The following is a 27,193-nucleotide window of genomic DNA, read 5'->3' on the forward strand; positions in this document are numbered from 1 at the left end:
AGATATGTATTCCTTGCTTCTAACTGGGTGCTGCAAGCACATGAACTGTCCATGACTACCTATGACTGGGAAGCTGCCTCACCTGTTTGAAGTTGCCATTTTTTCTCTGCTCCCAGTCCATCATGTCATGGAAGATGGGAATCATGATATTCCGGACTTCTGGCTGTGGGACGAGTGTCACACCAAGAAAGGGGCCAATCATTCCCGGAATAAAGTGAATCTTATGCTCCCCTGTACAATACAAAGCAATGGTGATTAAATAAAAGCCTTTGTTCTCTGTCGCTGAGATGAAGAGGTGCCTCTCCAAGAGTGACAGTATCAGGCCCAATATAAAATCATAGGCACAAACATGAAGAATGCTAAGGCATACTTTTCCTAAACAGACTGAAACAACAGCATTTGCTTTATGCCATTCCCTGCAGAGCCCCCAGGATTTTTAAATTCACTACAAAAGCCTTCAGCAAAAATTGTTGGTGCATTTCACTTGCAGGGGAATTCAAATTGTTAAAACCAACTAAATTAAAATATACTATCCAGGGGAAAAGAGACCACAGGCATTTCCAATTTATGAAGGAAAATATTTTGAAAAGATTGGCGAAAACCACTCTATTTCACAGAACATACTTCGATTTCAAAGAACCACAGAGCTCTTCATCCTTGGTGCTATAGGAGCCATGGTTCTGTAACTGACCTTGACTTAGATCAAAACAGCACTGCTTCTCAGCAACAGGAACACAAGACATTTTGCTAACAATGTACTCTGTGGTCTGCTTACTGTGCAGTTGCAGAGAACAAATCAAAACAGCCATATTTTGAACAACTGCCAGTGATAAATATCTCTACATCTGTAAGAGGCTTCTTCCTTCCTACTTGAATTTTTCTCCACAGTTTTTCAGTTACTCAATCTCCAATATATTGGAAAGTCTCCTTTTTCCTACACAATGTTTCAAAACTGGCAGCATCACCTTAGCTGTGAGAGATGGTCAGGTTTACTCAGTTTTTCGCATTAAGATTTTTTTCTTTTCACTTCTACAGTTATCTTCCTGATCATCAAATTTGTTTCCATTGTTCTGCTGTTCTGCAGAAAGTGGAGCCAGAACAACTGTTCCAGAACCAAGGGCAAGTATGGAAAACTTGCAGCCTAGTATAAACCCCTTTCCATTACTGAAGATTCTTCTGTATTTCCTCAAAAAGCACTTTGCTGGTTTTATTTATGGCATTTTACAGGTAGCTCCCATCCAGCTCATTATCAACTCAATACATTTGTGGTCTACATATATAATGATAATAGTTGTCTGTTTGAATATACTACCTGCTTGCAGTAACATTACCATTATTCCACTGGATTTGCATCATTCCTTTGCCCCCTTAATGATTTAAGCATTCTCAGAACCTTGCATAATCTGTGATCTCTACCAGCACCTTTTTCTCATTCTCCTGTAGAATACCATATGCTTCCTTTGTCCTCCAATGTTTCCATAGATGTTCATTTTCATCCCCAATACAGACAGGATGCTGGTCTAGCTAGACTTGCTCTCACCTAGTAAAGATTTTATTTGGTTGCTGTATTACTAAAATCCTGAACTACTTAAACCCAAGACTGCTGCAGGGCGCTAGATTTCATCTAGTCCTAGATGAAAATTCTCCATTTACCTTTTGAGACTTGTGGTGATATATATTTTCTCCATTGTGAAACTTCTTTATCAAAATACATTAAGAAAAGGTGAACTGTAGAAGTTGAAATTTTATCACAACCTCTTATCCACTTATTGTGGATAAGACTTATTGTGGATAAGACTTTTCAGTTTGGGGTTATTTTTAAGCAGTAATGTATAATTCGTTATTATATGCACATCAGATCACTGAAGAAGACTCAAAAAAAAAAAAAAAAGAACCTTTATTGTATGTCATTTCCAGGCATTAGAACCAAACATCTGCAGCTACAATTTCCTACCACAACTTCAGCTTTGAATCATCTCCAAATGTATAAAATTAATTACACCAGTGAAAATGTAAATATCTGCTCTACAGTCTGGAATGGGAGAGGGATGTCAAAGAACATCTCCATATGAAGATCTAGACTGCATTGGGATCAGAAAAAGGTGATTTTGTATTTGCAGATACATAAAAACTGTCATTGATTATGTCAAACCAAAGCCTTCCACGGTTGTATTTGAGTAGAAAGTATTTAAATTGGTCGGAATGCACTACTTCAAATGAAGATGTTGCAGAAAAGGATTTTTGGTAGAAGAGAAATCCTTCCTGGTTTTACAGATGCTAAGAGAAAGTACTGTGCGATGCTAAAAAAAAAAAAAAATATCAAAATTCTAACGGCTCAGGAGTTACCTCAGCTTCAATTATTAGGACAGAGAATGAAGAGTCATACCTAGGTTCTGCCACATGCTGAAGAGCTCATATGCCATCATCACTCTCATATCACCATATCTGAAAGAGAAGAGATAGATAACTGCCTAACAGGAAAAAAATAAACCTCAAAAGTCAGAGATGTTAAAAAAGACTACAATAGTTTAACTGGAAAGAACCTACAAAAATCATCAAGTCCAACTTTGTGGCTAACCAAAACTCAGAGCACTTTAAGGGCACTATTCAACCATCTCCAACATAGAGAGGCTTGGAGGCATCAACTTCATTCACATTAAATTCACATTCAAGCCAACATAAAAATAACAAACAAATGACTTATCACAGAGCACTATATTAGGAGATCTACTTATGTGGAGCACTTCCACATCCCAACTTCCAGAATAAATCACAGAGACCTGTGGTAGAGAAAAAAGTTTCAGTTTTTCAGGTGGCAGAAAAGACTGGGAAGCCAATAAAAGATCTTCTTACTTATCTAGTATCTTCTTTCTCTTAGCTGGTGTGGCATTTTCTAATTGGAGGCTTGGCTGGTTTATGAACAGCACTGCCAGGCTGAAATAAGAATTCCACACCTGTAAAACAGGAAGGAAGTTTTGTAATCTTACATTCCAAGGAATAAGTTTTAACAAGCATAGGAAGACACCATAGGATAGTTTAGGCTGGTAGGGACCTCAGAGATCATCTAGCTCCAAACACTACCCACTGCATCAGGTTACTGAAAGCTCCCTCCAGCCTGGCCTTGGAAACCTCCAGGGATGGGCAGCTTTTCTGGGCAATCTGTTCCAGTGCCCCGCTGTCCCCTGCCTAAAGATTCTCCTCCTAACTTCTACTCACCTCTCCCCTCTTTCAGTTCAACACTGTTCTCCCTTCTCTTATCACTATTGCCACACAATGTTCCTTTGTAGATAGGATCCTTTTGTAACCTAAATGTAATGTAATCCAATATATTGCTTAAACTCTGGGATACAAAACACATTAGGATTCCAATGGATAGGAAATAAAGTTAAAGAGGCTAACTCTTAGCACCAATGTTCAAAAACAACTAAACCTGATTACTTCAACAAAGTTTATATTGTTCATTGTCTCAAGGCTAACCAGATTTTATCCATCAAGAAACAGAGATTACATAATACTGTGAATGACAGTCCTATAATTTAGTGTCTTTTCCCAAAGAAATTAGTCTTATGCAATCATACTATGCACATGTGCAAAGGCACACGTCTGGCTGCTCTTCCTTAGTAACACCAAACTTGTTATCTGCAATCTGTGAATCTGTTATCAGGCAATATGGAAAACACTCTTAAGATAGCGTATTCCTCCAAGGTTTAAGTCTACAGCCAGAGAGGGAGACCCCTGGGAGAGGAAGATTATGCAGAGCCCAACTTCAGGGAAAGCACTGCCTGAATCCATATTTTATGATCCTTGGATTTGTAAGACAACAGCTTCATTAGCTCTTCTGCTTAAGTAAATATCTGTTTCCTTTGCAAAGGGCTTCATTTGCCTGATCTGAGCGTTCTGTTCTACTTCCCTCAATCCAGAGAAGTTCTCTTATCGATTAGATCATCTTCCTCAAAATCAAACAAATGCTGCAAATTTAACCAGCAAATACAGAGAGCAGCTCTTGTTCCTTTGGTGCTACTAGTTTAAAAGGATGTCACAACATATTCTCAGTATCAATCCTTACTTTAAAGTCGAAGTCCGTTTCTGTGAAATTCTTGTGCAGTGCAGAAGACAGGTACTGAACTGTTGTAACTATGATACTGCAGTCAAAAAAAGACAAGAAAAGAGGAAACATTTGAATCTGAAGTATAAATCACACTACAGTACTGCATGTGTTGATTCCACTACACACACAGACATGCATTCTTCATGGAATTACTGCAACTAAAACTTGTTAGAAGTCACTTACCTTTCTATGTTTTTATCAGCAGCCTGTAGTATGTTATAAAGGGTAAAGAACCTTCATCATTATTGCAATTTGGGGAATTTACACACGAGTTTTTAAAACTGTGTATTGTATGGCTGAGCCATATCACCTGAAGTGAAACAAAAGAATACGCCTGGTTTTCTTTTGTTTTAACAGAAATGGTTGGAGTTTTTTTCCCCCCAAAAAAGCAACTTAAGATGCTTGAGCTGCTTTAATTCTTGCCTATACAACAGTACTATATCTGTCACACAATAATACATCTTTGAGTATTTCTGCATTTCTCAACACTGCCCCTCTCCCTCCCACCGCTATTTGGGACAGGAGGTGGCTATAAGGACACTTCAGTGCAAAACAATCAAGCTGTGCAATAAATTCAGGAATTCATAGCACGTAGATATAGCTTCAGCAACATTAAAAAACAACAGCAAATCTCTGATCCACATGCACACCATACCTCTAAAAGCACTGCTAAACATATTTATCTTAGCCTAAGAATTTAGAACAAAATATCTTTTCTTACAAACGCCATTTAATCTGAGATCCTGAATTACTGAGATCCACTCCTTTCACTTTTCATTGTGCTGTGAACTCACAGAGCCCGACACACTGACCAGGACACGTTCCTGTAATGGGAACCCCTCCAGTTCTCAGCTGGTAGTAACTCGATAGCTAGTTTATCTACACAACAAGAAACTAGCAAATAGTTCCAGACACTGCTACCATTTCAGACTGTGGTACTTAACTGAAGAAAGAACGATTAAAAAAAATTAAGAATTAAAATGGCCACTGACAACTCAACTGAAAAATAAATTTCTGCAATGTGCATGGTAACATTGCTGAGGTCTAATCCTCTTCTTCTAACGTACCTGAGTGCTTCTAGGTAGGGTAAAGATGGCTGTTTGTGCCACTCTTATCCTTACTGCAGCTACTTCAAGCTTTGGGTTTAAACCTCTAATTTTTCACACCTTTGCATATTGGTAGACTATAACAAACAGAACGACAACTATAAGTCCCAGTTTGGTCCAATGTGTCAAAATAAAGGAAAAACTGGGATAAGTACTGCAGGGTTCTGTCTTGATCACAACATTTCAACCTGATGAAACACAATGCATCACATTTTGAGTGCTAGAAGAAAAAAAAATCTGATATAGAATGACAGAAGTTTATACCTGCTTCTCTACTTACTTGCTGGTGAGCAACCTCATCACCATCCAGTCTCGAGGAAAGACACTCATTTTCATGAGGTTCCGAAATACACAGAAAATCTTCAGGAGGAACTCCTATTGCATAGGTGAAAAAAAAAAAAGAAAAAAGTCATTAGCACTGAAGATCTGTGTTCTTGATTACAAGCAGTTGTTCATCTCAGCATGCTCCATTTGAGCACTAGGCCATTCATGTGAAAACATGGTAAAAACAAATACAAATATTGCTTTATTTGCATCTAATATGTACTGATTGGGTTGTAGCTGTTAAAATCTTAACTTTTACAGTGAGACAAAAATTTTCCTTATGAGTATAATGTACAAGGGCTGCTCTGAAAGTAAAGCCACCTATTTTGATAGGCATGGCAGTGGTAAGAGGGCAGTATCTGAAGGAAAAGGTAAGGAGGTAACACATTTTATTAGATGAACTGATAGCTGGAAAAAAAAAAAGTTGGAGATAATAGCAACCTGTCATGCTGCTGAGCATTTCCTTAGTATTCATTCTTACGGCTGTAAGGACAAATTTTAATCCAATCACAAATCTTTGTGTTGGTTTAACATATGAATGATATTTTTAAAACTATCTAAACTATATTTAATGAGAATTAATATTATTTAATTTATCAAATTATTTTCCTATGAGCAATTCAATTATCTGAAAGGTAATAATCTCAAGTAACTATCAACCTGAGATACACTGAACCCTGCTACCAGGAGGCAAGAATTCCTCTATCACAAATCTATCTTCCTGATTTATTCAGCCTCTCTATATGCATATGATCTAAAAAGACTATTCGGGAAGGACTTCTTACTGCTTCTCCTTCACAGTTGTTAAGGCAACATAAGTTCCTGCCACATCACACTCTTCTCATCGTTTCTATTTTATTAAGTGCCATGTTAATCAAAAGCAGGCTATATAAAATCTTATCTTTATTAATAAAGTTATTCTGCCTCTTAAATAGACCGTTGTCTGAGATATTCCTGTTTCCTACAGAAGATGAGACAAAAAGTTGGTCTCTGTTGCTTTGAGAGGTGCCATTTCAAAATGACAGTGACAAAAAAGCCACCTGAGAGGTCTGTGCCCCTCATCAACCACAAGATCATCAAAAGCCATAACTGAAGTTAATGGTCAGAAATTTGAGAAGGGTGCATAAAGTCAAGTAGCAAGATTGCTACTTTTCCAAGAAAGGTTCCATTTGCTAGAGACATTTGTATCCCAAAACAGGTTTGAAACATTCTTTTGACACAACATCTATTATCATAAGAGGGAAAGGAAGATTTATAAAACCAGAGTGCCAGAGAATGGGAATGATTAGCAGAACAAGTAAAGCTTGAGGGATTCCCTCTGCTTTCTCATTCTGAGTGAGTGACCCTACAAACATCATGTTCTGCTGTACCTTTAGTTCATCCTTGCTTTGGAAGTTGTCCAGTAAGTGCTGGAAATGAGTGTCTGACATCTGACGAAGCAAAGATAAAAGACAGGACACGTATTCTCCCTGTTGACCAAATGAGAAATTCTTTAGATCAGACAATCTGAAATTCTGTGCATATAAAACGCAACTTGGGGTAAGGTATAAAGGGAGGGGTCTGAAATGGCCCCATGCCTATGAGAGGGAAAGCTATCATGCATAGAAATTAAAAATACTGCATGTTAACAGTTCTGGAATGACTCTTAATATATGGGAATACATCTCTTATAGACCTACCACAAGTGCTGTTTTTACATGGATTTTAACAAACGTTGTAGTCTAAACAAAAATCATTTAAAATCATTAATACAGACATTACAGAATTTCTCTCCAAGCATGCAGTTCTTGACAATCACCTTCTCAGTTACGTGCCTAACAAAGGTGTGACTGCTGCTCATGCGGGCATACCAGGAATAATTTAAACAAATATGCTGAGGTACTGAAAACAGCATAGTGATAACAGCACAGGATCAGTACAGGCTACCAACAGTGTTGGAATCTTGTGAATATTTGGCTTATTAGTGCTCACCAAGCTACCTGTTGTCAATAGCTACAATATTAACATTTCCATTAAGATACTCTGAACGTAGCTTGGGTAAGCCTATGTGAGTTACAATTACATTTCTGGCCTGCAAAGCAGATGCACCCTGACCAGTTACCACAGTATCCCAAAGTGTTTTCCAAAGATGGGCTCCCCCATTTTACATATCTGAAAGTAAAGCACAGAGAAGTTAAGCCGTTTGTCCAAGATACTGAGTATGGCAGTGGCAAGAAAGTAAGGAGTATGTCTTCTAACTGCCACTTCCTGTGAAACATGCAAGCTGCTTTCTAATCAGTATCTAAAAAAGACTACACCTACTGCCGTGCTGTCAAATGCAAACTCAGGAACAAATATGGGGGTAATCTGAACTTGGGATTTTCCTCTTCGTTTTTATTGATTCTTAAATCAATAGATGCTCAAGCATCTACCTGGAAGCTTTGAAATGGGGTGAACTTTTACAGGGCTGAACTTCATTAAGAAAAAAGGCATGCTCTTGCATGTATGGAGCATGTGATAAATGACATTAAGTTAAAAAGCAAAAGTTAAAGGAAGATGAGATGTCACTGGATGCTGTAAAATCTATTAAATGTCTTGTTCTTTATCAGGGTTTTTCTTCAATCTTTCTATAAAATAGAAAGATACCATCTTTTCACTCGTGTGAAAAATGTGCCTTAGTGTTTGCCTGCCTCTGAGTTTCAGCCATTTGACAAAAAATCAAGACTAGAACAGAGATGTTCTGTAAAAAAGTTTAGCATCACACATCGTACAAAAGCTGTGTTAAGAGATTCTACCAAGGCTAAAGTAGCAAGGGCAATGAATCCAGATAAGCTCATCAGCATTTCTGTTCTTTTTCTCCTGATTCACTACATGTCAAGGAAAAGGATTCTTTCATTAGGTGTACACTAGCACACCATACAAACTGCTGACTTTTCCCACTTCTCCGAACAGCTCGACTTAGGCTCTGCTTTTTCTTTTTTCAAAATATGCTGTGTTTCATTTGTAAGAATAGAAATGAATGAAAGATCTCCAGGGTGGTGCTAAGGGACTTGCCCGCTTGGAATTACGGTATTCTCAGCCATAGGAGTCAGAGTCCGAAGTCCATTCAGGGAGGAAGCCCTGAGCAGCATCCCAGTTAGCATAAGCCCCACGTTCTAATCACTAATTCTCAATCACAGCTGAAAAGATAAACAAGAAAATAATCTGGAAATCCACAAAAGCCTCCTTTAGTCCTACTGCTCCTCGCAGACATCACCAGCACAGAGGAAGGAATGGATCAGTGACTTACTAAGGGAAAGAGACAAAGCCCTGGGCATTCATGCAGGATTGATGATAATGAGGTGCAGGTGGTGATGAGGGACTGAACCAAAGGTTAGAGAGAAGCAGGAAATAGAAACTGATTGTTAGTTACTAACAGTGATTTCTGCTGTGCACTGCGGGCAACGCTGCCCTCTTACCGCCTCCTGAGACTGCGATTTACTCATGATTGTTAGCAGAGTTTGTAAAAGCACGTCCAGGAGGCTTTCCACCATCATCTCAACCTCTTCCATGACATCTCCCTCCTACAGTAAGTGGTGAGCAAACAGACAGTTAGAGACCGGAGAAAATGGATTGGCAGAGAATTCTTTGAGCCAGCCATACCACAAACACCCGCTTTGGTAGAGACCTCCACAATGGAGGTTCAGAGAAGTACAAACAAATTCAGTATGGGTACCAGATGCTGTTGTGATGCCAGCATGTTACCTCCTCCCTCTCATAGAAACATTCAGGGTCACGGATGTAAAGGTAAATCTGTAATCAAAGATCTGCATACATTCTAGAACACAACGGGGTCAGATTATGTTCAGTGCTCTTTATTCTATGGCAGCATTAATTCAGCTTATTACCCCGATACTTTTCATTTCATTCCTTTCACACAAAGCAGTAACTTGTTATTAGAAGTACTCACTGGTACAATTTATATTTAGCACTATGAGCTTCCTCCTTTAGAGTCAGGTGGGGAAGCTTCACCACCCTCTGTTTGTGAGCACTGCTTTAAATGATCAAGTTATCATTTGGATCAGAGTATTATATGATCATCAAAGCAGGGTGTTTAAACTCAGCAGCAATTTCTAGAAGTATGTGTGATTTCATTGATTGGATAATTTTAGAGTATTCACTTAACATGAATCATAAATTGCTAGTTACTGTCCCTTGCAGAACTACATGTCCTAGAGCTGCGTAGGGCTTTTGAACTTCACTGACATTTAAGTTCTGGGCTTGGATAAGGAAAATTAAACTGTGTCAAATCAGGTAAATGAATATACTTTTTTTCCTCTCCTAACAGCAAGAACACTGTGTAATCAGAATGCTCTGAGTCACACATACAAAAGCAGACCCAGATTACAAATGTTCTTTTGCTGACAGAAAATTAGCAGAAATTCATTTTCAGAAGGATCTTTGCAAAACCTCTATTAACTGACACAACTCACTCAGCCTTCAATTTAAGAAGTGAGTGATGGAATTAGAAAGTCAAGGAGCAGATTACCAAAGAGCTGGTCTTGATTATGGAGAAGATACTACTCAGAATCCCAGAGCAAATGAGAAGTTCCTTCTGCTGTCGTAGGTGAAGGTGAATGTGGTGAAGAACCACAGGAAGCAGAATGCGTCGGGACTCTGAAAGAAGGAAAATAAGATCACAGTTCTTATAAAAGAGACCTGAATTTCAATTATCTTCATTCAGTAGCCTTTAGGTATCCAAACTTGTTTGCTGATAAACAGCGTATTTAATTAATTGGTGCAAATTCTATCATACAGATTGCAGGAGAACACACTTCCAAGAGCTGTATATAAAAAACTAATAGTACATCTCATTTCAAAAGTTTGTAAATGCAGAATACACAAACTCTTCAATATTGTTCCAGCCTGAAAGCAGCATTTGTGAACTGATACGTGCAGACCTTGATTTCTTATTGTTCAGACTCTTTCCTCACTTCAAAGTGCTTTTCAGATCTGTTGTCACAGCTAAGAGAGCTTCTCAAGTATATGCCTCTTGGAAACTGGATGATTTTTCTCATTTACCTGGCTTACCAACCTAAACTGTATTTAAAGAGGAAGAGCAGGCAGCAGCTGCTGAAGACAGAAGCCAAAACAGAAAAAAATAGGGAAAAAAGTGGGAGGATGGCAAGGAACTGATAAGAGAGATGGAAGGGAAAGGAGCCAAGAAAAAGAGAATGGATCTTCCTTTAATTGCAAGACTGGAAGAGTAGGCAGGGTTGGCAGGTAAAAGATGTCTGGCAACTCATATTTTGAGAGACAGAGAGGACATGGGAGATTGCTGACCCGGGAGATGAGTATTGAGTGCACTAACTTCTGATTAGGGTAGATAAGTCATACGGTGCTTTTGATCTTCTTCTATTATATTCATAATTTCATTCATTTGAAATAAACTCAATCTTCAGCCCCTATTCATTTAATCCATCACAAAGAATTACTAATATGTTGATTTATACAAGTATGATAGTTACCACGTAAAGATTAAATACACTTTAAAAGAATGGTGGGCTTCTCTTGTAACTGTCTTCCTGTTTCTTTCTCATGCGATTAGCTTGCTAGAAAGTAGATTAATCTTCCTATCTATGTCTTCGGAACTAAAGTAGTAAACAATTAAAGAGTAATATAATGTATGAAATGGCACAGAATTTTATCAGCCTTCAGTAATCCAACTTATCTACAATGTATTTATTCACATTTCCTACCACAGAAAAACAAAGCAATACCCAGTGAAGATATGTAACAATGATGCTGCATAGATAAATAATTACCAAGTTCATTAGCTCTCAGTAGTGAACTGTTGACAACAAAGTGACAGCAAACTCTATGAATATCTTCTTCTTACTCTTAGTTCAGAGCCAACCTTGGCTTCATCCCACCATCTTACCTGAGAAGGAGAACAGGCGGCTGTCGACAGTGCGTGCAATGGACTGCAGCTTAACGACGTCCATTGACTGCCCGATGTGTACAGTACTGGGCATGCTGCCCAGAGTGCCCCTCACAAACTCTGCTACTTCCTGCACAGTAAACATCTGCAACAGCTCATCAAAGATAGCGGGGAAGGAGTTCAGCAAAGCAGCCTGTAAAAAAGCAAACGAAAAAGTTCAAAATTCTGAACTCTTTAAGCGCAGCTAAAGGCAGAGAAATAGAAACAATAGTAAAACTGAATTAAGGGTCTGGAAAAAGCTACTACATAGTGAACTATGGCTGGAGTTAATGTTTTGCAGTACCTCAAGTTCATAGTGACCAAATCACTAGTAGTATATAAAAATCAAGTTCTGTTGCATTACTTATACTAAGATAAGTTGAGCACAGTTCCTGTAGAACTTCAAAAGGTCATATTTTAGATAATAGCTTACAAAACAGAAAAAGGTATAGAAGAACAGAAAACAGTCAATTTTTTGCATGTTCACATTTTTTGAATAAATATAAAAAGTGCTTCTGATTACATTAACTCAATATTGACTTTTTGTACTGAGGAACTACAAAAGGCACTTAAAGCTCTTCAGAAAATATTCTGAAGAGCATGTTGACAGACCCTTAACCATGGCAATAACTGTCACGTGATATTACAGTATCTCTACAACAGGGATAGGGTGCAACTTCATGTGAAAGAGGCAACACATCATGCAAGTGAGTGTGCACATGATTCTTGCAATAATGGATACTTCCAGTAAGCTGGAGCTATCCAATCAATGGGAGTGCAGAAACAGTATCACTACAACACACCACAAATTCTTCATCTATTGTTTCACATCTCTTCAATTAATCCCCTATTCTCAAATTCCACAGACTTGGTGCCATAACTCCAAAATTTTACACTTCTTCTCTTCCTTTCTTTACGTCCTACCCAACAGCCATCCCCATTTTTTCTTCCTTAAAACTAATACAGATCCATGATGGTTGCTGCAAAGGCTGGTTTTCACAGAATCTTCTTGGTTGGAAAAGACCTTCAAGATCACCAAGTCCAACCACCAGCCTGACCTACTGGATCATCACCAATCCTGGCACTGAGGGACATGTGCCACGTCCACACATCTCCTGAACACCTCCTCCAGTGCTGAAGACTTCACCCTGTGCAGCCTACCCCAATGCTTCCCCAGTGAAGGGAACCCCAAAGGGAAGATTCTGATTTTGCTGTCCTACTTCCAAGCTGCCACCACTGTGCATGCTTACTTGCTGTTTTCCCTTCATTTCTCTGAAGCTGACCACACAATCCACACTGCCATCCTGCAGAACTTCAGATCTACTAGGCTTTCTTGCAGATCTCTGTTCAGCTTCGCCCCACCTGAGTCTTACCACCTATCATTATTTTCTCCTATTCTGCAAGATCTTCTCCTCATAGATTTCTCTGTTTCCTCATTCCATAAACACGTCTGAACATCTTTCATGGTGGCTCTAGCACTCGGAACGCCTCTTCTAATCTCATATAAAGACAGCTTCCTTTTTGCCATGTCTTTTTTCTAAGCATCTTTTCCTTCAAACAGCTCTATGCATTTAATAGTCTCTGACAAAGTGTAAGTTATGTTTATAACTAACTTGGCAAACACTGAAGAGCCCATTAAATTATTCTGAATATAAATTTACCTCTTTCTTCTTCGTGCTTGTTATCTTTCTCAACATCTTGTCTTGTTACACTCAATTCAGATTACACAAAAACCCACATAGCCTCCTGGGTGTTGTCACCTATTTGTTGCTACATAGATACAATGTACTAACAAAATAAACAAATATGAATCATTTAAATAGTTCATGGTACTTTGGAAGGCTGTAACAGCTGCAAATCCATTAATCATCATTATCTTTAGGATAATGCAAACAGAATTACAATACTGGCCCAACAAATTGTTACAGGAGTTTTCCTTAACTTATTTCTATGACTATGATGCAGAAGAGTTGCTGTGGCCATCAAGAATTTCCAGTAGCAATCTAAGGATATGCATGGGATCTCTTTGGGAAGCTTTGGATCTGTCTCGAGAACAGCTGTATTGTTGCAGCAATTCCTGGAAGGGCCCTTTTTGGTGTAAGAACCTAAAGTGTTCTGGAGCATTGTTCTTGTCAAACTACTTGCCTGGAAGTAAGGAGCAGTTTTTATCTCACTGCTGAAAAAGGCTGCACTGAGATCTAATATCCTACATAAAAGAAATGTGAAGGAAATTATATTTACTAAGGCCTCAAACATTTATGTGTAACAGTTGCCCAAGTTTCTGAAACTCACACATTATCTCCTTGGTTTGCCTGAACAACGTGATTTATGCAGTCTTGCATATGCCCTCAACAGTGTATTTCTGAAGTGCTAATGCTATCAGCTGTTCCATTAATTACTGAAATATTCCACATTTCTTAGTTTTAAAGCACCAGCCACGTAAATATTAAATTTCAGTTTATATGCAGGAAAAGATGGATTGGGGTAAAGAAAAGGGATTCACTGGGAACATCCATGATGAAATACTTGAGCAGTTTTGAGGATCATTACTTACAAAATTAAATGTCGGCCTTGAAGTGCCACCACTTTTTTGTGGAGCACATGTCCCAGCTCCGCTCACCTGACCTCCAGGCTGAGAGGCCTATGGGGCAATTGGGATCAAGGGGCAACACAGCGGCACGGGGAAAACAAAACAGTAAACTTTTCAAAGATTAAACAAGGACAAACTTTCCAAATTACAAAAGTCTAGAGCAAAGATAGTAAGAAGAAAAAAAAAAAAAGCAAAAAAAAAGCAGAGAGAAAGAGAAAATACCCCCATCCTCAAATCTAGTTTCTCTCTGTACCTGTGATCACTACAACTAGAAACCAAACAAACCCAACCTAAACATCTTGTGTTCACCAGATGCTGCTCCCACTCACCATCTGAAAGAATCTGTGCACTGATTTCTCATGCTCCTGTGTCATCTCATTATACCCGCTAATAAGTGATTAAATAAAAGAGTAGAGCAACTCTTCTCAAAACCTTGCAGAACACCTTCTTAAGAAAGAGATCACGCTGCTGGCAGCTTCCCTAATCACTGGAGTCACTCTGTTTTGTTGTGACATTCACAGCAACTGCTGCTTTGACAGGTTTCAGTAGGTGTTCAAAACATCTGCAAATCGTAAATTAGTAATTACAAATCACCTTCATATTACCAGGACATTCTAGGTGATCCATCTCTGAGATTTCCTGAGCGTAATATTTAACATTATTATTCAGATCTTTTAAACACAGAAGTATCTCATTTAGTACAGTGCTCTTTCAAATATGAAATGAGACATTGCAAAATCCTCACTCACTCTGAGTGGTATCTGTAGCCCACAGAAGTGACAGTGAATTAATCTGGGCCACATTTAAAATAACATATTAAATGAGAGTGTAGGTATCAGAGCTTGCTTGCAGTCAGGCTGCATGCCATTCTAACTAATGTTAGACTACGCTGGAATTAAATTTTCCAGATTGAGAGTACATCAAATGAACTCCTCCACAGCAGTGTTGCTGTGACCTCTATTTTCAACATGAGCTCCTGTAACCAAGGATTTAGAATTCCCTTATGACAACTGGAATACACATGGGAGACTTGGCAATACATTTTACTTTCGTGAAGAGGAGAAATTGAATTATCATGTGATGAGTTGTTTTCCTCTTGAGACTCCACAGTTCAGTACCTGTAACTGATATGGTGCAAAGACACTCTCTAGTAAGATTGACTACGCTGTTTTTCAGTATCGTCACATTCTTAGAGCAAGAACACTACACTAATCTGCACTCAACTGTCACACGCCCTTATACTATCATCGCAGAAAACAGCTGCCCTTTGGCTCGCAGTTAAAAAGTGTAGAAAATAGCAAACCTGTGTGAAGATGAGAGTCTCAGAACTCCTGCTGTCCAAGCTGAGCACAAATCTGATGGACTGGAAAAGCTCTTGGATGCTGGAGCGGAACTGCTCCTCCTCCATTCCACACGTAGCTCTGGAGTAAAGGATCCGAGATTGGACAATGAACTTGAAAAGATATTCCAAGGCCTTAAGGAGCAGGAGAGGGAGGAAATTAAGATAGAGAGAAAGAAAAATACAGGAGCTTTAAAGAGAACCAGGAAAGATTCAAGGTGCATAATTCTTCAGCTTTAGAAAAGAAAAAGAAAAACAGGTTCTGTTAAGTTTTATAATTCAGTTAAGGAAGCACTTCTCATACACAAGCATTCATTCTCAATAATCTCTGTGGCCAGTATCCCTCACTACTAACAACAAAAAATAAGCATGCGTTTAATTCAAGTAGATAAAGTTACACAGTCTGAGGAAGATTTTGGCAAAGACAGGAGATTTACAGTTTGCTAATGACTTGGCAAAGGGACTGTATCTGAAGAAGCTGTTTTCCTGTCTTCATTCACATTTTACCTTTAATTACTTGGGTTTGCTGATCTGGGTAAGGGTGGTCTGTCAGTGGAACAGAAGAAGGGTTACCTGGAAAAACAACTGTCTGTTTTTCAATAGGAACAAAACAGCAAGGTCTGCCTTTACTTCTGACAGCCACAGGTACAGACAGAAGTGAGTGCAGACACGAGCAGAAGACAAGCATGGCACATGAAGCTCACAGCAGTAGCCAGCAGAAGCTGTGCTACACAATGCTACACTTCTTTACTTTTTACTTCCAGCTGGGGTAACTTCATGAGCCTTCCTTTTATCACCTCATATGAAACTTGGAGAGCACCCAGCAGAGGAACAACCTGCAGAGAAGGTGGCATTTAACCCCAATATGCATAGGTTGCTCCAAAAATAACACTTCCCATTTATCTCCATGGAAACAATAACAGGTACAAAGAACACAGTAACACTATTTGATAGAGCAAACTTTCAGCTACAAAACACTATTTTTCAACACAGCCACTACCATCAGCTGTGCATTTTTGCTAGCGATGAACAAGAGCTCATAAAAGTCTGCACAGGTTCAGGTGAGCACTGTCACTGTCACCACTGCTGAAGCACAACTGTGTTCACATCCCCACTGTATGGTATCCACAGATGTTCAGAAAGCATCGACAAGTGTCAATAGGTGCCATATTTTTCTGCACAGATGAATTCAGTGATGCATCTTTACTTATATATATACATACACGCATACACACTTCCACGTCAGATGTCATTTTGTCAGAGTGCCGCCATCACTTGTACAGCAACAAAACATAAGGGAGTACTGGCAGGACGGTTCAACCTCTGCTGCCAACCCACCAACGTTCACCTCTGATGTTGTGGGCCAACATCATAAAATAGGAGGCATTACTTTCAGAGCAGCCCTCACAATGTGTGATAGATGCTGCAGTTTGGAGGATTGACAAAGAGGATATTTTTGTAGGAAAATGGTAATTTGATCAATGACATGTCTAGAAAGTCTGGATTTGCAACCTAAACACCTTTAGGTAAAACTCTGAAAATGTATTCAGAACTCCATTTATTTGGCACCAGTGTCAAGGAACGATGACACATTGTTCTACAGAGCCTGCAACAAGCTTGCCAATCTATCACAGGCCCTCAGAGATGCTATGATGACAATGTCATACTCCACACAGACAGAATGCCTTTTCCATCATTTGGCACACATAACTGTCCACACTGAAACACACTAAATATCAATGACATTTAGACTTCACTCTTCTCTCAGTGCTTAACGAGACAGACCATTACGAGAGCATTAAGGAAGACAGATGTATAGTCTGATGTATCCTCAGAACTCAGCACAGGAAACAACCAGCCTGCAATTACTAATCATAGTTTATAAAGAAACATTAGAGCTATTACACTGACTCAAAATTATTCTTGCCTGCCTCATTGTTTGGGAGCTTAAAGTAATTCCAATGACAAATTTTACTCCTATTTATTTTTTTCCATCCATAAGATGCTTGAGCCACCACACTATATTTGTGTATTATATGCAATGTCATGTTCTAAGCTTTAGAATGCTACAGCTTTAAGGACAGAGAATGAGAAAGCTTTCATAAATCCATCACAGATTTCAAAATCCTGGTGATAATTACAGCCATTTTTTCAGTAACCTGGCAGGACTCTACTTATACTTCTGCACTAGAGCACCTCCCAGTGTAGCTTCCTTACTCCAAAGAACTCCAGCAGGAAGTAACACTTTACATTTCTGTCTATTTCCAGACAAAGGTGAGTTGGTTCACAGCAGTCTGCTCTTTAAGGTTAGCAACTCTGCTGCTAACACAAAATAAGGCAGGTCAAGATCTGACAGGTTTTATAGGTTTGGTATAGATAACCAGAATTCTAACGTGAAAGCTCATGACTTTAACGTGAAGACTATGTTTTGCAACAAATAAGAGGATTTCTGTCTGCAAATCTGTAATTCTTTGTTGGAAGTGCAATGGCAGGCTTTCCGCCTTGGCACAGACACCTAACCTGCTGCCTAGAATGAATCCAAAACAACCAACCAAAGAGTTCACTCTATTCACACAGGCTGAGGAGGTAAAAACACAATCCAAGCCCTAATAGTACACATCAGCACTTGGACTAACTTTGCATTTTACTACTTACAAAATACCAGATATGACAAACACAGGCCCTTAAAGATGTAGAAGTGCACTGAAGATATTCAAGCCTTCTATTATGTTCAGGATAATATAAAAAGAGAGATGTCAAAAGGAGAATAGTATCACATTAGAAGAAGTTCCTTTGAAAAAGAGGTTCCAGCAGCTGAGCGTGCATCTGTTACTTGCAAGTCTGAAGTCTCATGGTACCATCCCATGAAAAACTGAAATGACAAACACAATCATAACCTCACTTCCTCTCAACCAAATAATCCTCAAATTTTATCAGTGGTGCTCCAGCAAAGAAGAGAAATGGGGAAAGAAATGTGCATTTAGAGAACGTGTCAAACAACTTCTACTTACTGACGAGTAACCTTCCTTTCTTCTCTGAGGGACTGTCCACATGCATGTTCACTCTTGTGAAAGCAGCAGAGCACACCTCAACTTGCATGGATTACCTAGTGCTCAGCTGCAATGTTCCAGAAGAACTAAAAGCAGAAGACTACTCTAACAAACACAGCATCGGTTGGAAGCTGCTACAATTATACAGGTAAAGTGTTGGATAAATTTCAATTGATGTAGCAGATTAAGATACTCTTCAGAGACATCACTAGAATCACTTGTGCTTTCAAGGACTATGCTCAAACACCACTGAATGACCTTAATGTAGCATACTCCAGTGAACAGTCCAGCAGCACATCTGGACTCATCTGCCATAGAGATGAAAAGCCTGTTCAGTTCCAAAGGCAAAGCATACCTGATGTTCAGAGTATGCACAGATGAATCAACCTTAAGATGAAACCTGTTGCAAGAAAAAGCACAGATTACTTTCCTAGGCCAAGACACCAAACATCACTTTAGGAAATAACCTGGAGTATGTAGAACAGGCGACCTTATCATACACACAATATATATAAAGATGACTATTAGCTCTGAATGTCTTCACTGTCCTAACCAAAATGAACAAAAGTAATATTCAAAAAGCCACCTTCATAAAAATACACGGAAATAAATATATAGGCAGTCTCAAAGGACAGCCCCAAACAAGACACCAACATCCAGGTAAAATCCCGTAAGTAACTAGATTATTAGCTAAAGAAGGACGTTCTGGTTTTACTGGGCTTTAAGGAAACTCACCGGAGCTTTTGTGGAAAACATGAACATTCTTCTTACAAATAAACAAAAGAATATTTGCATGCTGCTCATTCACCAAACTAAAATACAGACAGTGGTCTATACAGGCATCCACTTCATGTTCAAGAGCAGCCAGCAAACTTCTTCCTGCTCCTGGCAACAAATAGAGTCCTTTCTTCAAGTGCAGGAAGCATCTATTCTGCATTACTAAGATAAAAAGCACAGAGATTCAAGTGGAGGTACCAATTAGAGTCTTGTGAGGTAAGAGACCTGAGGCAAAGTTTAGAAAAGCATTAAAAATAAAAGAAGGAGCAAGTCCTAGAAACAGGCTGTCCACGGTGGAATGAGTGTAATCACCCTAAGAATTTTCTACTGTTCTTAGAAAAAGCAAGACTGTAGAAAATACAAATCACCAATGAGGTAATTACTTCTGAATGAGATAATTAGGAGTAAGTCCAGAAAGACTGACATTTCTTTTTGAAATTCAGAGTGAAGAAAACAGTCTGGAGAATTCTGCAGTCTCAAAAGGCAGTTTGAGAATATAGTTCTGAATGCCTCACCTCCCTGGCTGCCACTGCTCAGAAAATATGGCTTTTCATGAAATCAGCTGGAAAGTACAACACTGCTTGAGCCTCTGCCAAACACTGACCTTTTTCTTTTTACTGATTCATGTAAAACCTTGTGGCGATGGTATGGTTCAGCTCCAGAACACGGATATGAAGACGAAATTTCCTGAGATCTGAGAAGAGATCTTGCTTTTTAAGTGGATGCCTTGATATAAGCAAAGCCATGTGTGATTACACCAACAGGAAATGCCTGAAGCTGGAACTGCACTGCCTAGAGACACTTCACTAGTTTTGCCATGTCTAGCAGGAAAGGTAAAACCGTCTGTGAGGCTAACCATGGAGAGTCCTGCTACAGAATTTTCCACATAGGCACAGGCAGGTGTACTTGGATGCAGCTTACATGGAGTTTGTTATGGGCAACAAGCAAGGACAATGATGGGATGTGTTCTAGGACAGCTAGAGAAGTCCCTATGTTTCACAGAACACTCCAGGTTTCACAGAAGTTTTCTGAGAAAAAGTCTTGAGCAAGGAGAACCATTTCTGAAATAGCCTAGAGCAGTGCTTGTTGACACTAAGGTCTGGATTAGAATCGTATGACGTGTCTGCATATCCATCATGTCCATGGGGAATCAAGAAAGAAAATGAAGATCTTAATTTGGGCCTCCAAGATCTACTTGTGAAGCCGACTATTCACCTTAAAATGTAACAGCAACCACAGTGATAGAGGATGCCCTGTTAGGTCTAAAGAACCTCTGCTGTTCATTGCTAGGAAAGGGGCTGTCAGATCTTCAAAGCGACCCTACTCACTGACAAGACAGCTGCTGTCTAGGCAAACACTTCAGATTCCAAGTAAGCAAAGAGCTGCTTTGGCATCCTTGAAAGAATTTATTAACTTACTTATTTTCAAACAGCATGTTGAATAACTGACCTTCTGAAAGACATTCTAACATTCATACTTTCACACTTGCTGAAGAGAACTAACATGAGGTTCAACAAACTCCACTGAGGAACAATATCATACATGTGCGTCTGTTGCACTGCATACCAGTGAATAGTTTGAGGGGAAAGAAAGCCTTCTCTCAGCCATTCCCGTTAGGGAATGGCCTCCTGTTTCACTATTTTAACAGGTTCCTTTGCAATTCCAAAAAATGAGCAATGAGGATGGAAACAAACAGAATGAGAAAGCTGGGAGTTCCAACAGAATTTCAAGAAAATTCATATTTGGCCCATTTTTACTATTCACTATGGAACTGTGGTTGAAAAATATTCAAGTAGTTTCTAAATACATAAATATCTACAAAAGACAAAGTAAAAACGGATATACTGCTCATATAATTGGATTGCTCAGGTTGGAAAAGATCTTAAACATCAAGTCCAACTGCAACCTCACCATACTACCCAAACTCTAACAACCCACCGCTAAATCATCCATCTTCTAAGTATCAAGATCAGGAGATCCTGAATCACAGAATCACAGAATTACCCAGGTTGGAAGGGACCTCAAGGATCATCAAGTCCAACCACAGCCTAACTGCAGTACCCTAACTCCAGCAGCCCTCTGCTGAATCAGATCTCCGAGCACCACATCCAAATGGCTCTTAAACTCATCCAGGGACAGTGACTCAACCACCTCCCTGGGGAGCCTATTCCAGTGTTTAACCACCCTTTCTGTAAAGAAGTGTTTCCTAACATCCAACCTAAACTTACCTTGGCCATTTCCCCTCGTCTTGTCACCTGTCACCAGTGAGAAGAGACCAACCCGCTCTCACTGTAAGCACCTTTCAGGTACTGGAAGAGAGCGATAAGGTCTCCTCTCAGGTGCCTCTTCCCCAGACTACACAGCCCCAGCTCCCTCAGCCTCTCCTCATAGGGCTGATTTTCCAAGCCCTTCACAGCCTCGTTGCCCTACTCTGGACCTGCTCCAGTACCTCCACGTCCTTTCTGTACTGAGGTGCCCAAAACTGAACCCAGCACTTGAGGTGAGGCCTCACAGTGCCTAGTACAGGGCAGGATGACTTCCCTGCTCCTGCTCACCGCTCCATTCCTGATCCAAGCCAGGATGCCATCGGCCTTCTTGCCCACCTAGGCACACTGCTGGCTCACATTCAGCCAACTGTCCATCAGCACGCCAAGGTCCCTTTCCATTAGGCAGCCTTCCAGCCACTCCTCCCCAAGCCTGCAGGGTTGCCTGGGGTTGTTGTGACCAAAAAGCAGGACCTGACACTTGGCCCTATTGAAACTCATGCCGTTAACCTTGGCCCATCGATCCAGTCTGTCCAGGTTCCTCTGCAGTGCCCTTCTCCCCTCTGGCAGATCAACACTCCCAATTGACAGCCAGTTAAAAGTAGGGATGCTGTACCATTCAAATTCTCAAAAAACAAAAATTACTTTCTCAAAAATGTTGAAAAATTAGACCAAAGGAGGCAAAGCAAAGTATAAAAATACCACAAAAGGGAATGAAAAACAGTGATAAAATCTGAAATGTTTACTAAGACACAAGCACAAAGACACTCACAAGAAACAACCTCTAACTTTCCCTTGCTTTTCCCAGAACTTAAAGCAGCGATATGTGTGTGCATGTGTGCTTTTCACCCATGACATGCTTCACTTGTGATGTGAAAAAGTGAGAAAAGTGGGGAAAAAAAAGAAAAAATCTCTGCCACTGATGCTAGTTTCAAAAGTGCCCAGGCTCAAAATGTTTGGATGTAAGCCTGCTTACAGTAAGAAGGTACAGATGGACAATCACTCAAAGACACTTTCCTGCAAAATTTGGAATCATGTATTTATGTGCATTCTCTTTCTCTCTTACAATTACTTATAGTAAAACAAATACTTCATTTATTCTCTGAATTCTCTGTAATTAGTATAAAAATTATTCCCTTGACTTCACACAACATTAGAAAGTTGGGCCTTCTTTCAGCATCATACTCTTGTCAGGGAACCAATGATAAATAGTAGAATTTCCAGCTTCTTAAAACAGGATAGAACTTCCATTGGTGACATAATGAAACTACGTCACAGCCACAAACGGAATTTGTACCTCTGATCCATGGTAACTCTGCCTAATACATTTAAAATCATTGTTCCTTAAAGTGCAAGGTGTAGACATAAGTATATGTAACACGTGCATATACGCACCACTGAAGTCCCACTTAAATCTCCTTAAGGCTTCAAAAGGACTTAAGAAGATGCTGTTCTTTCATTGTTTTCTGCACCAGAGTGAATCTATCTCCCCCTAACATTACACTTTTGGCAATAAAAAAATAACTCTAGTTAAACACTTAAGATGCCAATGACAGACAGCTTCAGATTTTATTTGCAGCTTCCTCAGCCCTTCACAAATGAAACAGACACATAAAAATTTCTAATGCATACATACTCTCATTGCCTCCTGGATGTGATCTTGGCGTACAAGCTCAGCTGAACGGTCCATGTACCACTTCAAACATCGGATCAGTTCCCTGAATGTAACAGCAAAAAGAACAGTAACATGAAGATTAGCCATCACTGTCGAGTTTAAATAATATTCAATCACAATTGCTTCAGGATAGATCGTTACCACTGCACACTGTTCAGAGGCTGTCCCCTTCAACTTTTTTATCTTTCAACCCAAAATTTGTTCAAGCCTGCTTTTTGCATAGCCTTCTGCAAGAGCAGACATTAAAGTGTTTGCAAATATGACTGTACAGCCTGTCTCTTGTACTTAACTCATTTCACACATTTTTAGCAGCATTCTTTTTCATCTCTACTTAGTCAGCCTGTGGGAAGATGGTGAGAAGGTGCCCAAGGAGGTGAAGTTGCTCCTGCGGCAGCAGTAGCAGCTTCAATACCATCTTAAAATTAGTCAGGCAGCAAACATTTTAGTTCTAGGGAAAAATCTATTAAAAAGAAGTCTAATTTCAGTCCACTCCAATCAGCAGCGACAGCGGTGCTACCTACTGAATTTTACACAACATATGCATCTATTTAAATTTCTAAATCAGAAAATAATTTCTTCCCTGTAACTGACATAAACTATAAGAACACCAAATGATACTATTAAAGATAGAACTATATCGCTTGCCTTTATCAAAACTGAGATCAAGACATACTCTACCCTTTTGGCATGAAATGTCAGGCTTCCTCTAAGTAAGCAGTGTTTAGAAACTGAAGATCCAAAGAACCATCTTCCTGGAGTGCACAATACCATTTGGACTACCTTAAAGAGCTGTGTTTAAAACATATTTACTAGGCATCAGAGTGAAAAAAGTGATTACTAATACAAGGCAGAACACCTTTTTAGCCTCTGTACATGACAACGCCTTCCAGTGTTGTGTACTATCCGCAGTTCTTTGCCTGTCATTGTCAGTATTTTTGTTAAGTAAAACTAAAACCCTGAATGGTAAGTCATTCTGCTTTCCTAATCATGTCTATCTTGTTGCTTGATACAAAACTCAAAAAAGTACACCAGAAAATAAAGCAGAATCTTCAAAGTAATAGTGAAAATTAAGATTCTGATCCACTGAAATATATACTTACTCTAATAAAATGGAAAACCATCACCTTACATAAACATCTGTCTATTTTGGAAGAAGTAATGATAATTAGTTCTGCAAGCTTTCACACACATCCTATATCCCAATGTCCTTGGACAAGAAATGTATATACTCTTGCAGTTCATTAGCTGACAGATTGACAAGGAGGTGTTGCTGAGTGACATAAAACAATGAAAACAGAATTTGTCACTTCAGAAAGGCAAAGTAAAAAATCAACGTCTGCTCGTTTCTGGCAACAATACAATGAGCAGCTTTTCTCTGAAACTGTGCTGGAAAAATTTTGTCCAGATAGTTCTATTTTATTTTTGAAAACCTCTGCTAACACAAACATTATGACTCTTAGTGACATCATTCAAAGGCTTCTAACACCATCTCTTGAAGTGATGGATAAACAAAACTTACTTATAAGCCAATGCTCCTGCAAAGTGCTTCTGAATATAAGTGTCCATCACAGGTCGAAAATGAAAATACTTGCTGTCACGCAGCAGATTTATGATGAACACCTGTAAGAGATGAAGTAATGAGCCCTCACTGAAGGAAACTGCACACAGTGTTCTATAATAAACAAGACAACGGAACAACAAAACACATGATTTTCTTCAAACAGTCAATACTTTCATTACGAGATGTTATTGTGTGCTTCTCCCAAGTGATAGTGAATACTGCTCCCCACCCAACTGTGGCTTGAAGCCATCCGGGATTACTGTATAAATTAAAAATCACTGACCATGAGATAAAGAAAAACAAAGGTTCATCAGCTTACCAAAGACTGAAAGACTAACAAGCCATACTTCTCGGTGTTGTCATCCAAAACTACAAACAGTGTGTCCAGAATGTCTTGAAGGAACTAAAATGACATTAATGAACAGTAAGTTTCAATTGTATTCAAAATAAAAACTCTTTGCCCTGCTTGAATTATGTCACACATGTTGATGCCTTTGTAAACCCAAGGACAAACCATTTCAAGTTCACACATAAGACAGATTTTCATTTGTTTTTTACTAAGAATTTTTCCTTTCATGAGGAATATTTCTAAATGAAAATATGAGATAAACAAGAACAAAAATAAGAAATATGTACTACACATAAATATAACTGAGTGTTCCTTTCTCTGCCAGCTGAGCTGACCTAAGTGCTACGTGGCAAAACAATGTAGTTTGATTATCATAACATCAGAGTGTATTGGATGCCATTCCCATCAAATTTAAGACAGGAAGCACATTAAATGGTGCTCCAAATTATGCTTAGTATTGAAAACTTTTGTTATAGGGATGAAACTATGGCTCTTGCAACAAACATTAATTGATTCAAGCTACATAGTGCCAATTGTTTCTCCCATCTGTAACACTGCTGATAATTCAGTGACTTTCTTTATTTTTCTCAGAAAAGATGACTGTGAAGAGGAATGCTGAAGGTGAAGTCAGCTGCTGCTTCTGTCCTTGTCATTTTGCAATCTATTCTAATTACATTTATCAGGTGGAAAACAAGAAATAAAACGCAACAATTTATGAAGTCTCTGAGAAGATAAAATTTCTTTTTTCTGAATTATTGCATTCTGTTCTTCATATCCCGATGCCAAATGGCAGCCAACTAAGGGATGGAATCAACTGCATCATTTCCTCTTGGAATAATACTTTCTTCTTCTTTTCTTTTCTTTTTTTTTTTTAATTTTCCCTATTAAAAACAAATACTTGTACTGCCTTGCAAACAAATGTATGAAATATGATCTTGAATAATTGCAGTACACACTGGGTATTTTCCTCTCATGTTATTTTTACATGTGCTATCATGAAAGTTAAAATTAAGATATGGAGACATTTAAATTAGTTACAACGAGGTGGCATAAACTCCTAATCAAATGATGGGACTTTTGTTTGACATCAGTGCTCTGTGCAACAGCACCACTTCACAGCTCTGGGACAGAGAAGTGCAGGATGGTGCACATAACTTTCAAGGTTTCAGATTTATTTTTCCTCTACACAGAGGTTTCAAATATATTCTCAAAACAGAAACGCAGATCAATTCCAGTAGCTGTTTCAAAAGCTAAGACTTCTGTGTCAGCTCTGTTTTCATCACTCTAGAAATGGTTAACCACAGCTCCCTGTTTTCATGGAATGCCTTTTTGAAAATATGACTGGACCAGTAGAGTCTGCACCAAACACCACTAACAGAGCTGTGTTCCCATTAGGAAATAGCATGGCTTGGTGGGGGCAGGCCTGCAGAGCAGAACAGTGAGTGCTGAGGATGATGCTCACCGTACAGGTGGATGAGGTTATTTGTCTTTGAACTACAGCAGGTTTGATCCTGAGGATTAAATACCACTCATTTTTGGAGTGTTCAGTTTCATTTTTAAAAAAATCCCTATTCATTTCACACTTTGAGAAAGCACAAAACAAAGTACAGTAAGAAGCAACAATCAGATGTGCATCGCAGATAACAATTAGCTTACTAACAATGACACATCCAAAGACATTGGATACATTTAATTACACGTAGTACCTTAACAATTTCCTCTCCGCTGACATGTCTCAATCTTCCTAGAATATCCATCACACGATCGGGGTAAGCTTTCCATTTGAGGAGGGCAAGCAAATCCACTGCAGAACAGTAAGAGAGAAAGAGAGAGAATCTATATACAAAGGGCAGAAGGGCAACTGCAGACCCAACTGAGATTCATTATGCTACTGTTCTGCTCTTGTTGCAGCTCACATATCTTAGAATAAAAAAAAAGAAAGAAAAACAAGAAGTTACCCAACAGTAAGAACAACACTACTAACAAAAAGGATGGAGGAACTGAAAAGTTTAGAACGAGTAATATTGCTACCTTTCCTATGGCAACCTCACACTGCACTGTGAAAAATACATTTTTCCTGTGCCTCAGGAACATTGCTATAACAACTTTTGG

General features: G+C 39.1%; 1 protein-coding gene across 9 annotated transcripts in view; it reads right to left on the minus strand.

Moving 5' to 3' along the window:
• The window catches only part of DOCK3 (dedicator of cytokinesis 3), a 190,479-nt gene that overhangs the window by 42,985 nt on the left and 120,301 nt on the right, over window positions 1-27,193 (minus strand). For 8 of the 9 annotated variants that reach the window (XM_085236074.1, XM_085236071.1, XM_085236073.1 and 5 more), the window contains 14 exons: window positions 26,788-26,885; window positions 25,052-25,135; window positions 24,691-24,791; window positions 23,133-23,214; window positions 15,370-15,540; window positions 11,438-11,630; window positions 10,046-10,173; window positions 8,934-9,080; window positions 6,909-7,007; window positions 5,495-5,589; window positions 4,067-4,142; window positions 2,854-2,954; window positions 2,387-2,445; window positions 83-231 (listed from right to left, as the gene is read on the minus strand). In XM_085236074.1, coding sequence (XP_085092200.1) covers window positions 83-231; window positions 2,387-2,445; window positions 2,854-2,954; window positions 4,067-4,142; window positions 5,495-5,589; window positions 6,909-7,007; window positions 8,934-9,080; window positions 10,046-10,173; window positions 11,438-11,630; window positions 15,370-15,540; window positions 23,133-23,214; window positions 24,691-24,791; window positions 25,052-25,135; window positions 26,788-26,885 — 1,583 coding nt within the window. The remainder of the gene's footprint in view (window positions 1-82; window positions 232-2,386; window positions 2,446-2,853; window positions 2,955-4,066; window positions 4,143-5,494; window positions 5,590-6,908; window positions 7,008-8,933; window positions 9,081-10,045; window positions 10,174-11,437; window positions 11,631-15,369; window positions 15,541-23,132; window positions 23,215-24,690; window positions 24,792-25,051; window positions 25,136-26,787; window positions 26,886-27,193) is intronic. The other variant, XM_085236070.1, reaches the window with a different exon arrangement.

The sequence above is a fragment of the Meleagris gallopavo genome, chromosome 14, assembly GCF_905368555.1.
Source record: "Meleagris gallopavo chromosome 14, MGAL_WU_HG_1.1, whole genome shotgun sequence".
Lineage (NCBI taxonomy): Eukaryota > Metazoa > Chordata > Aves > Galliformes > Phasianidae > Meleagris > Meleagris gallopavo.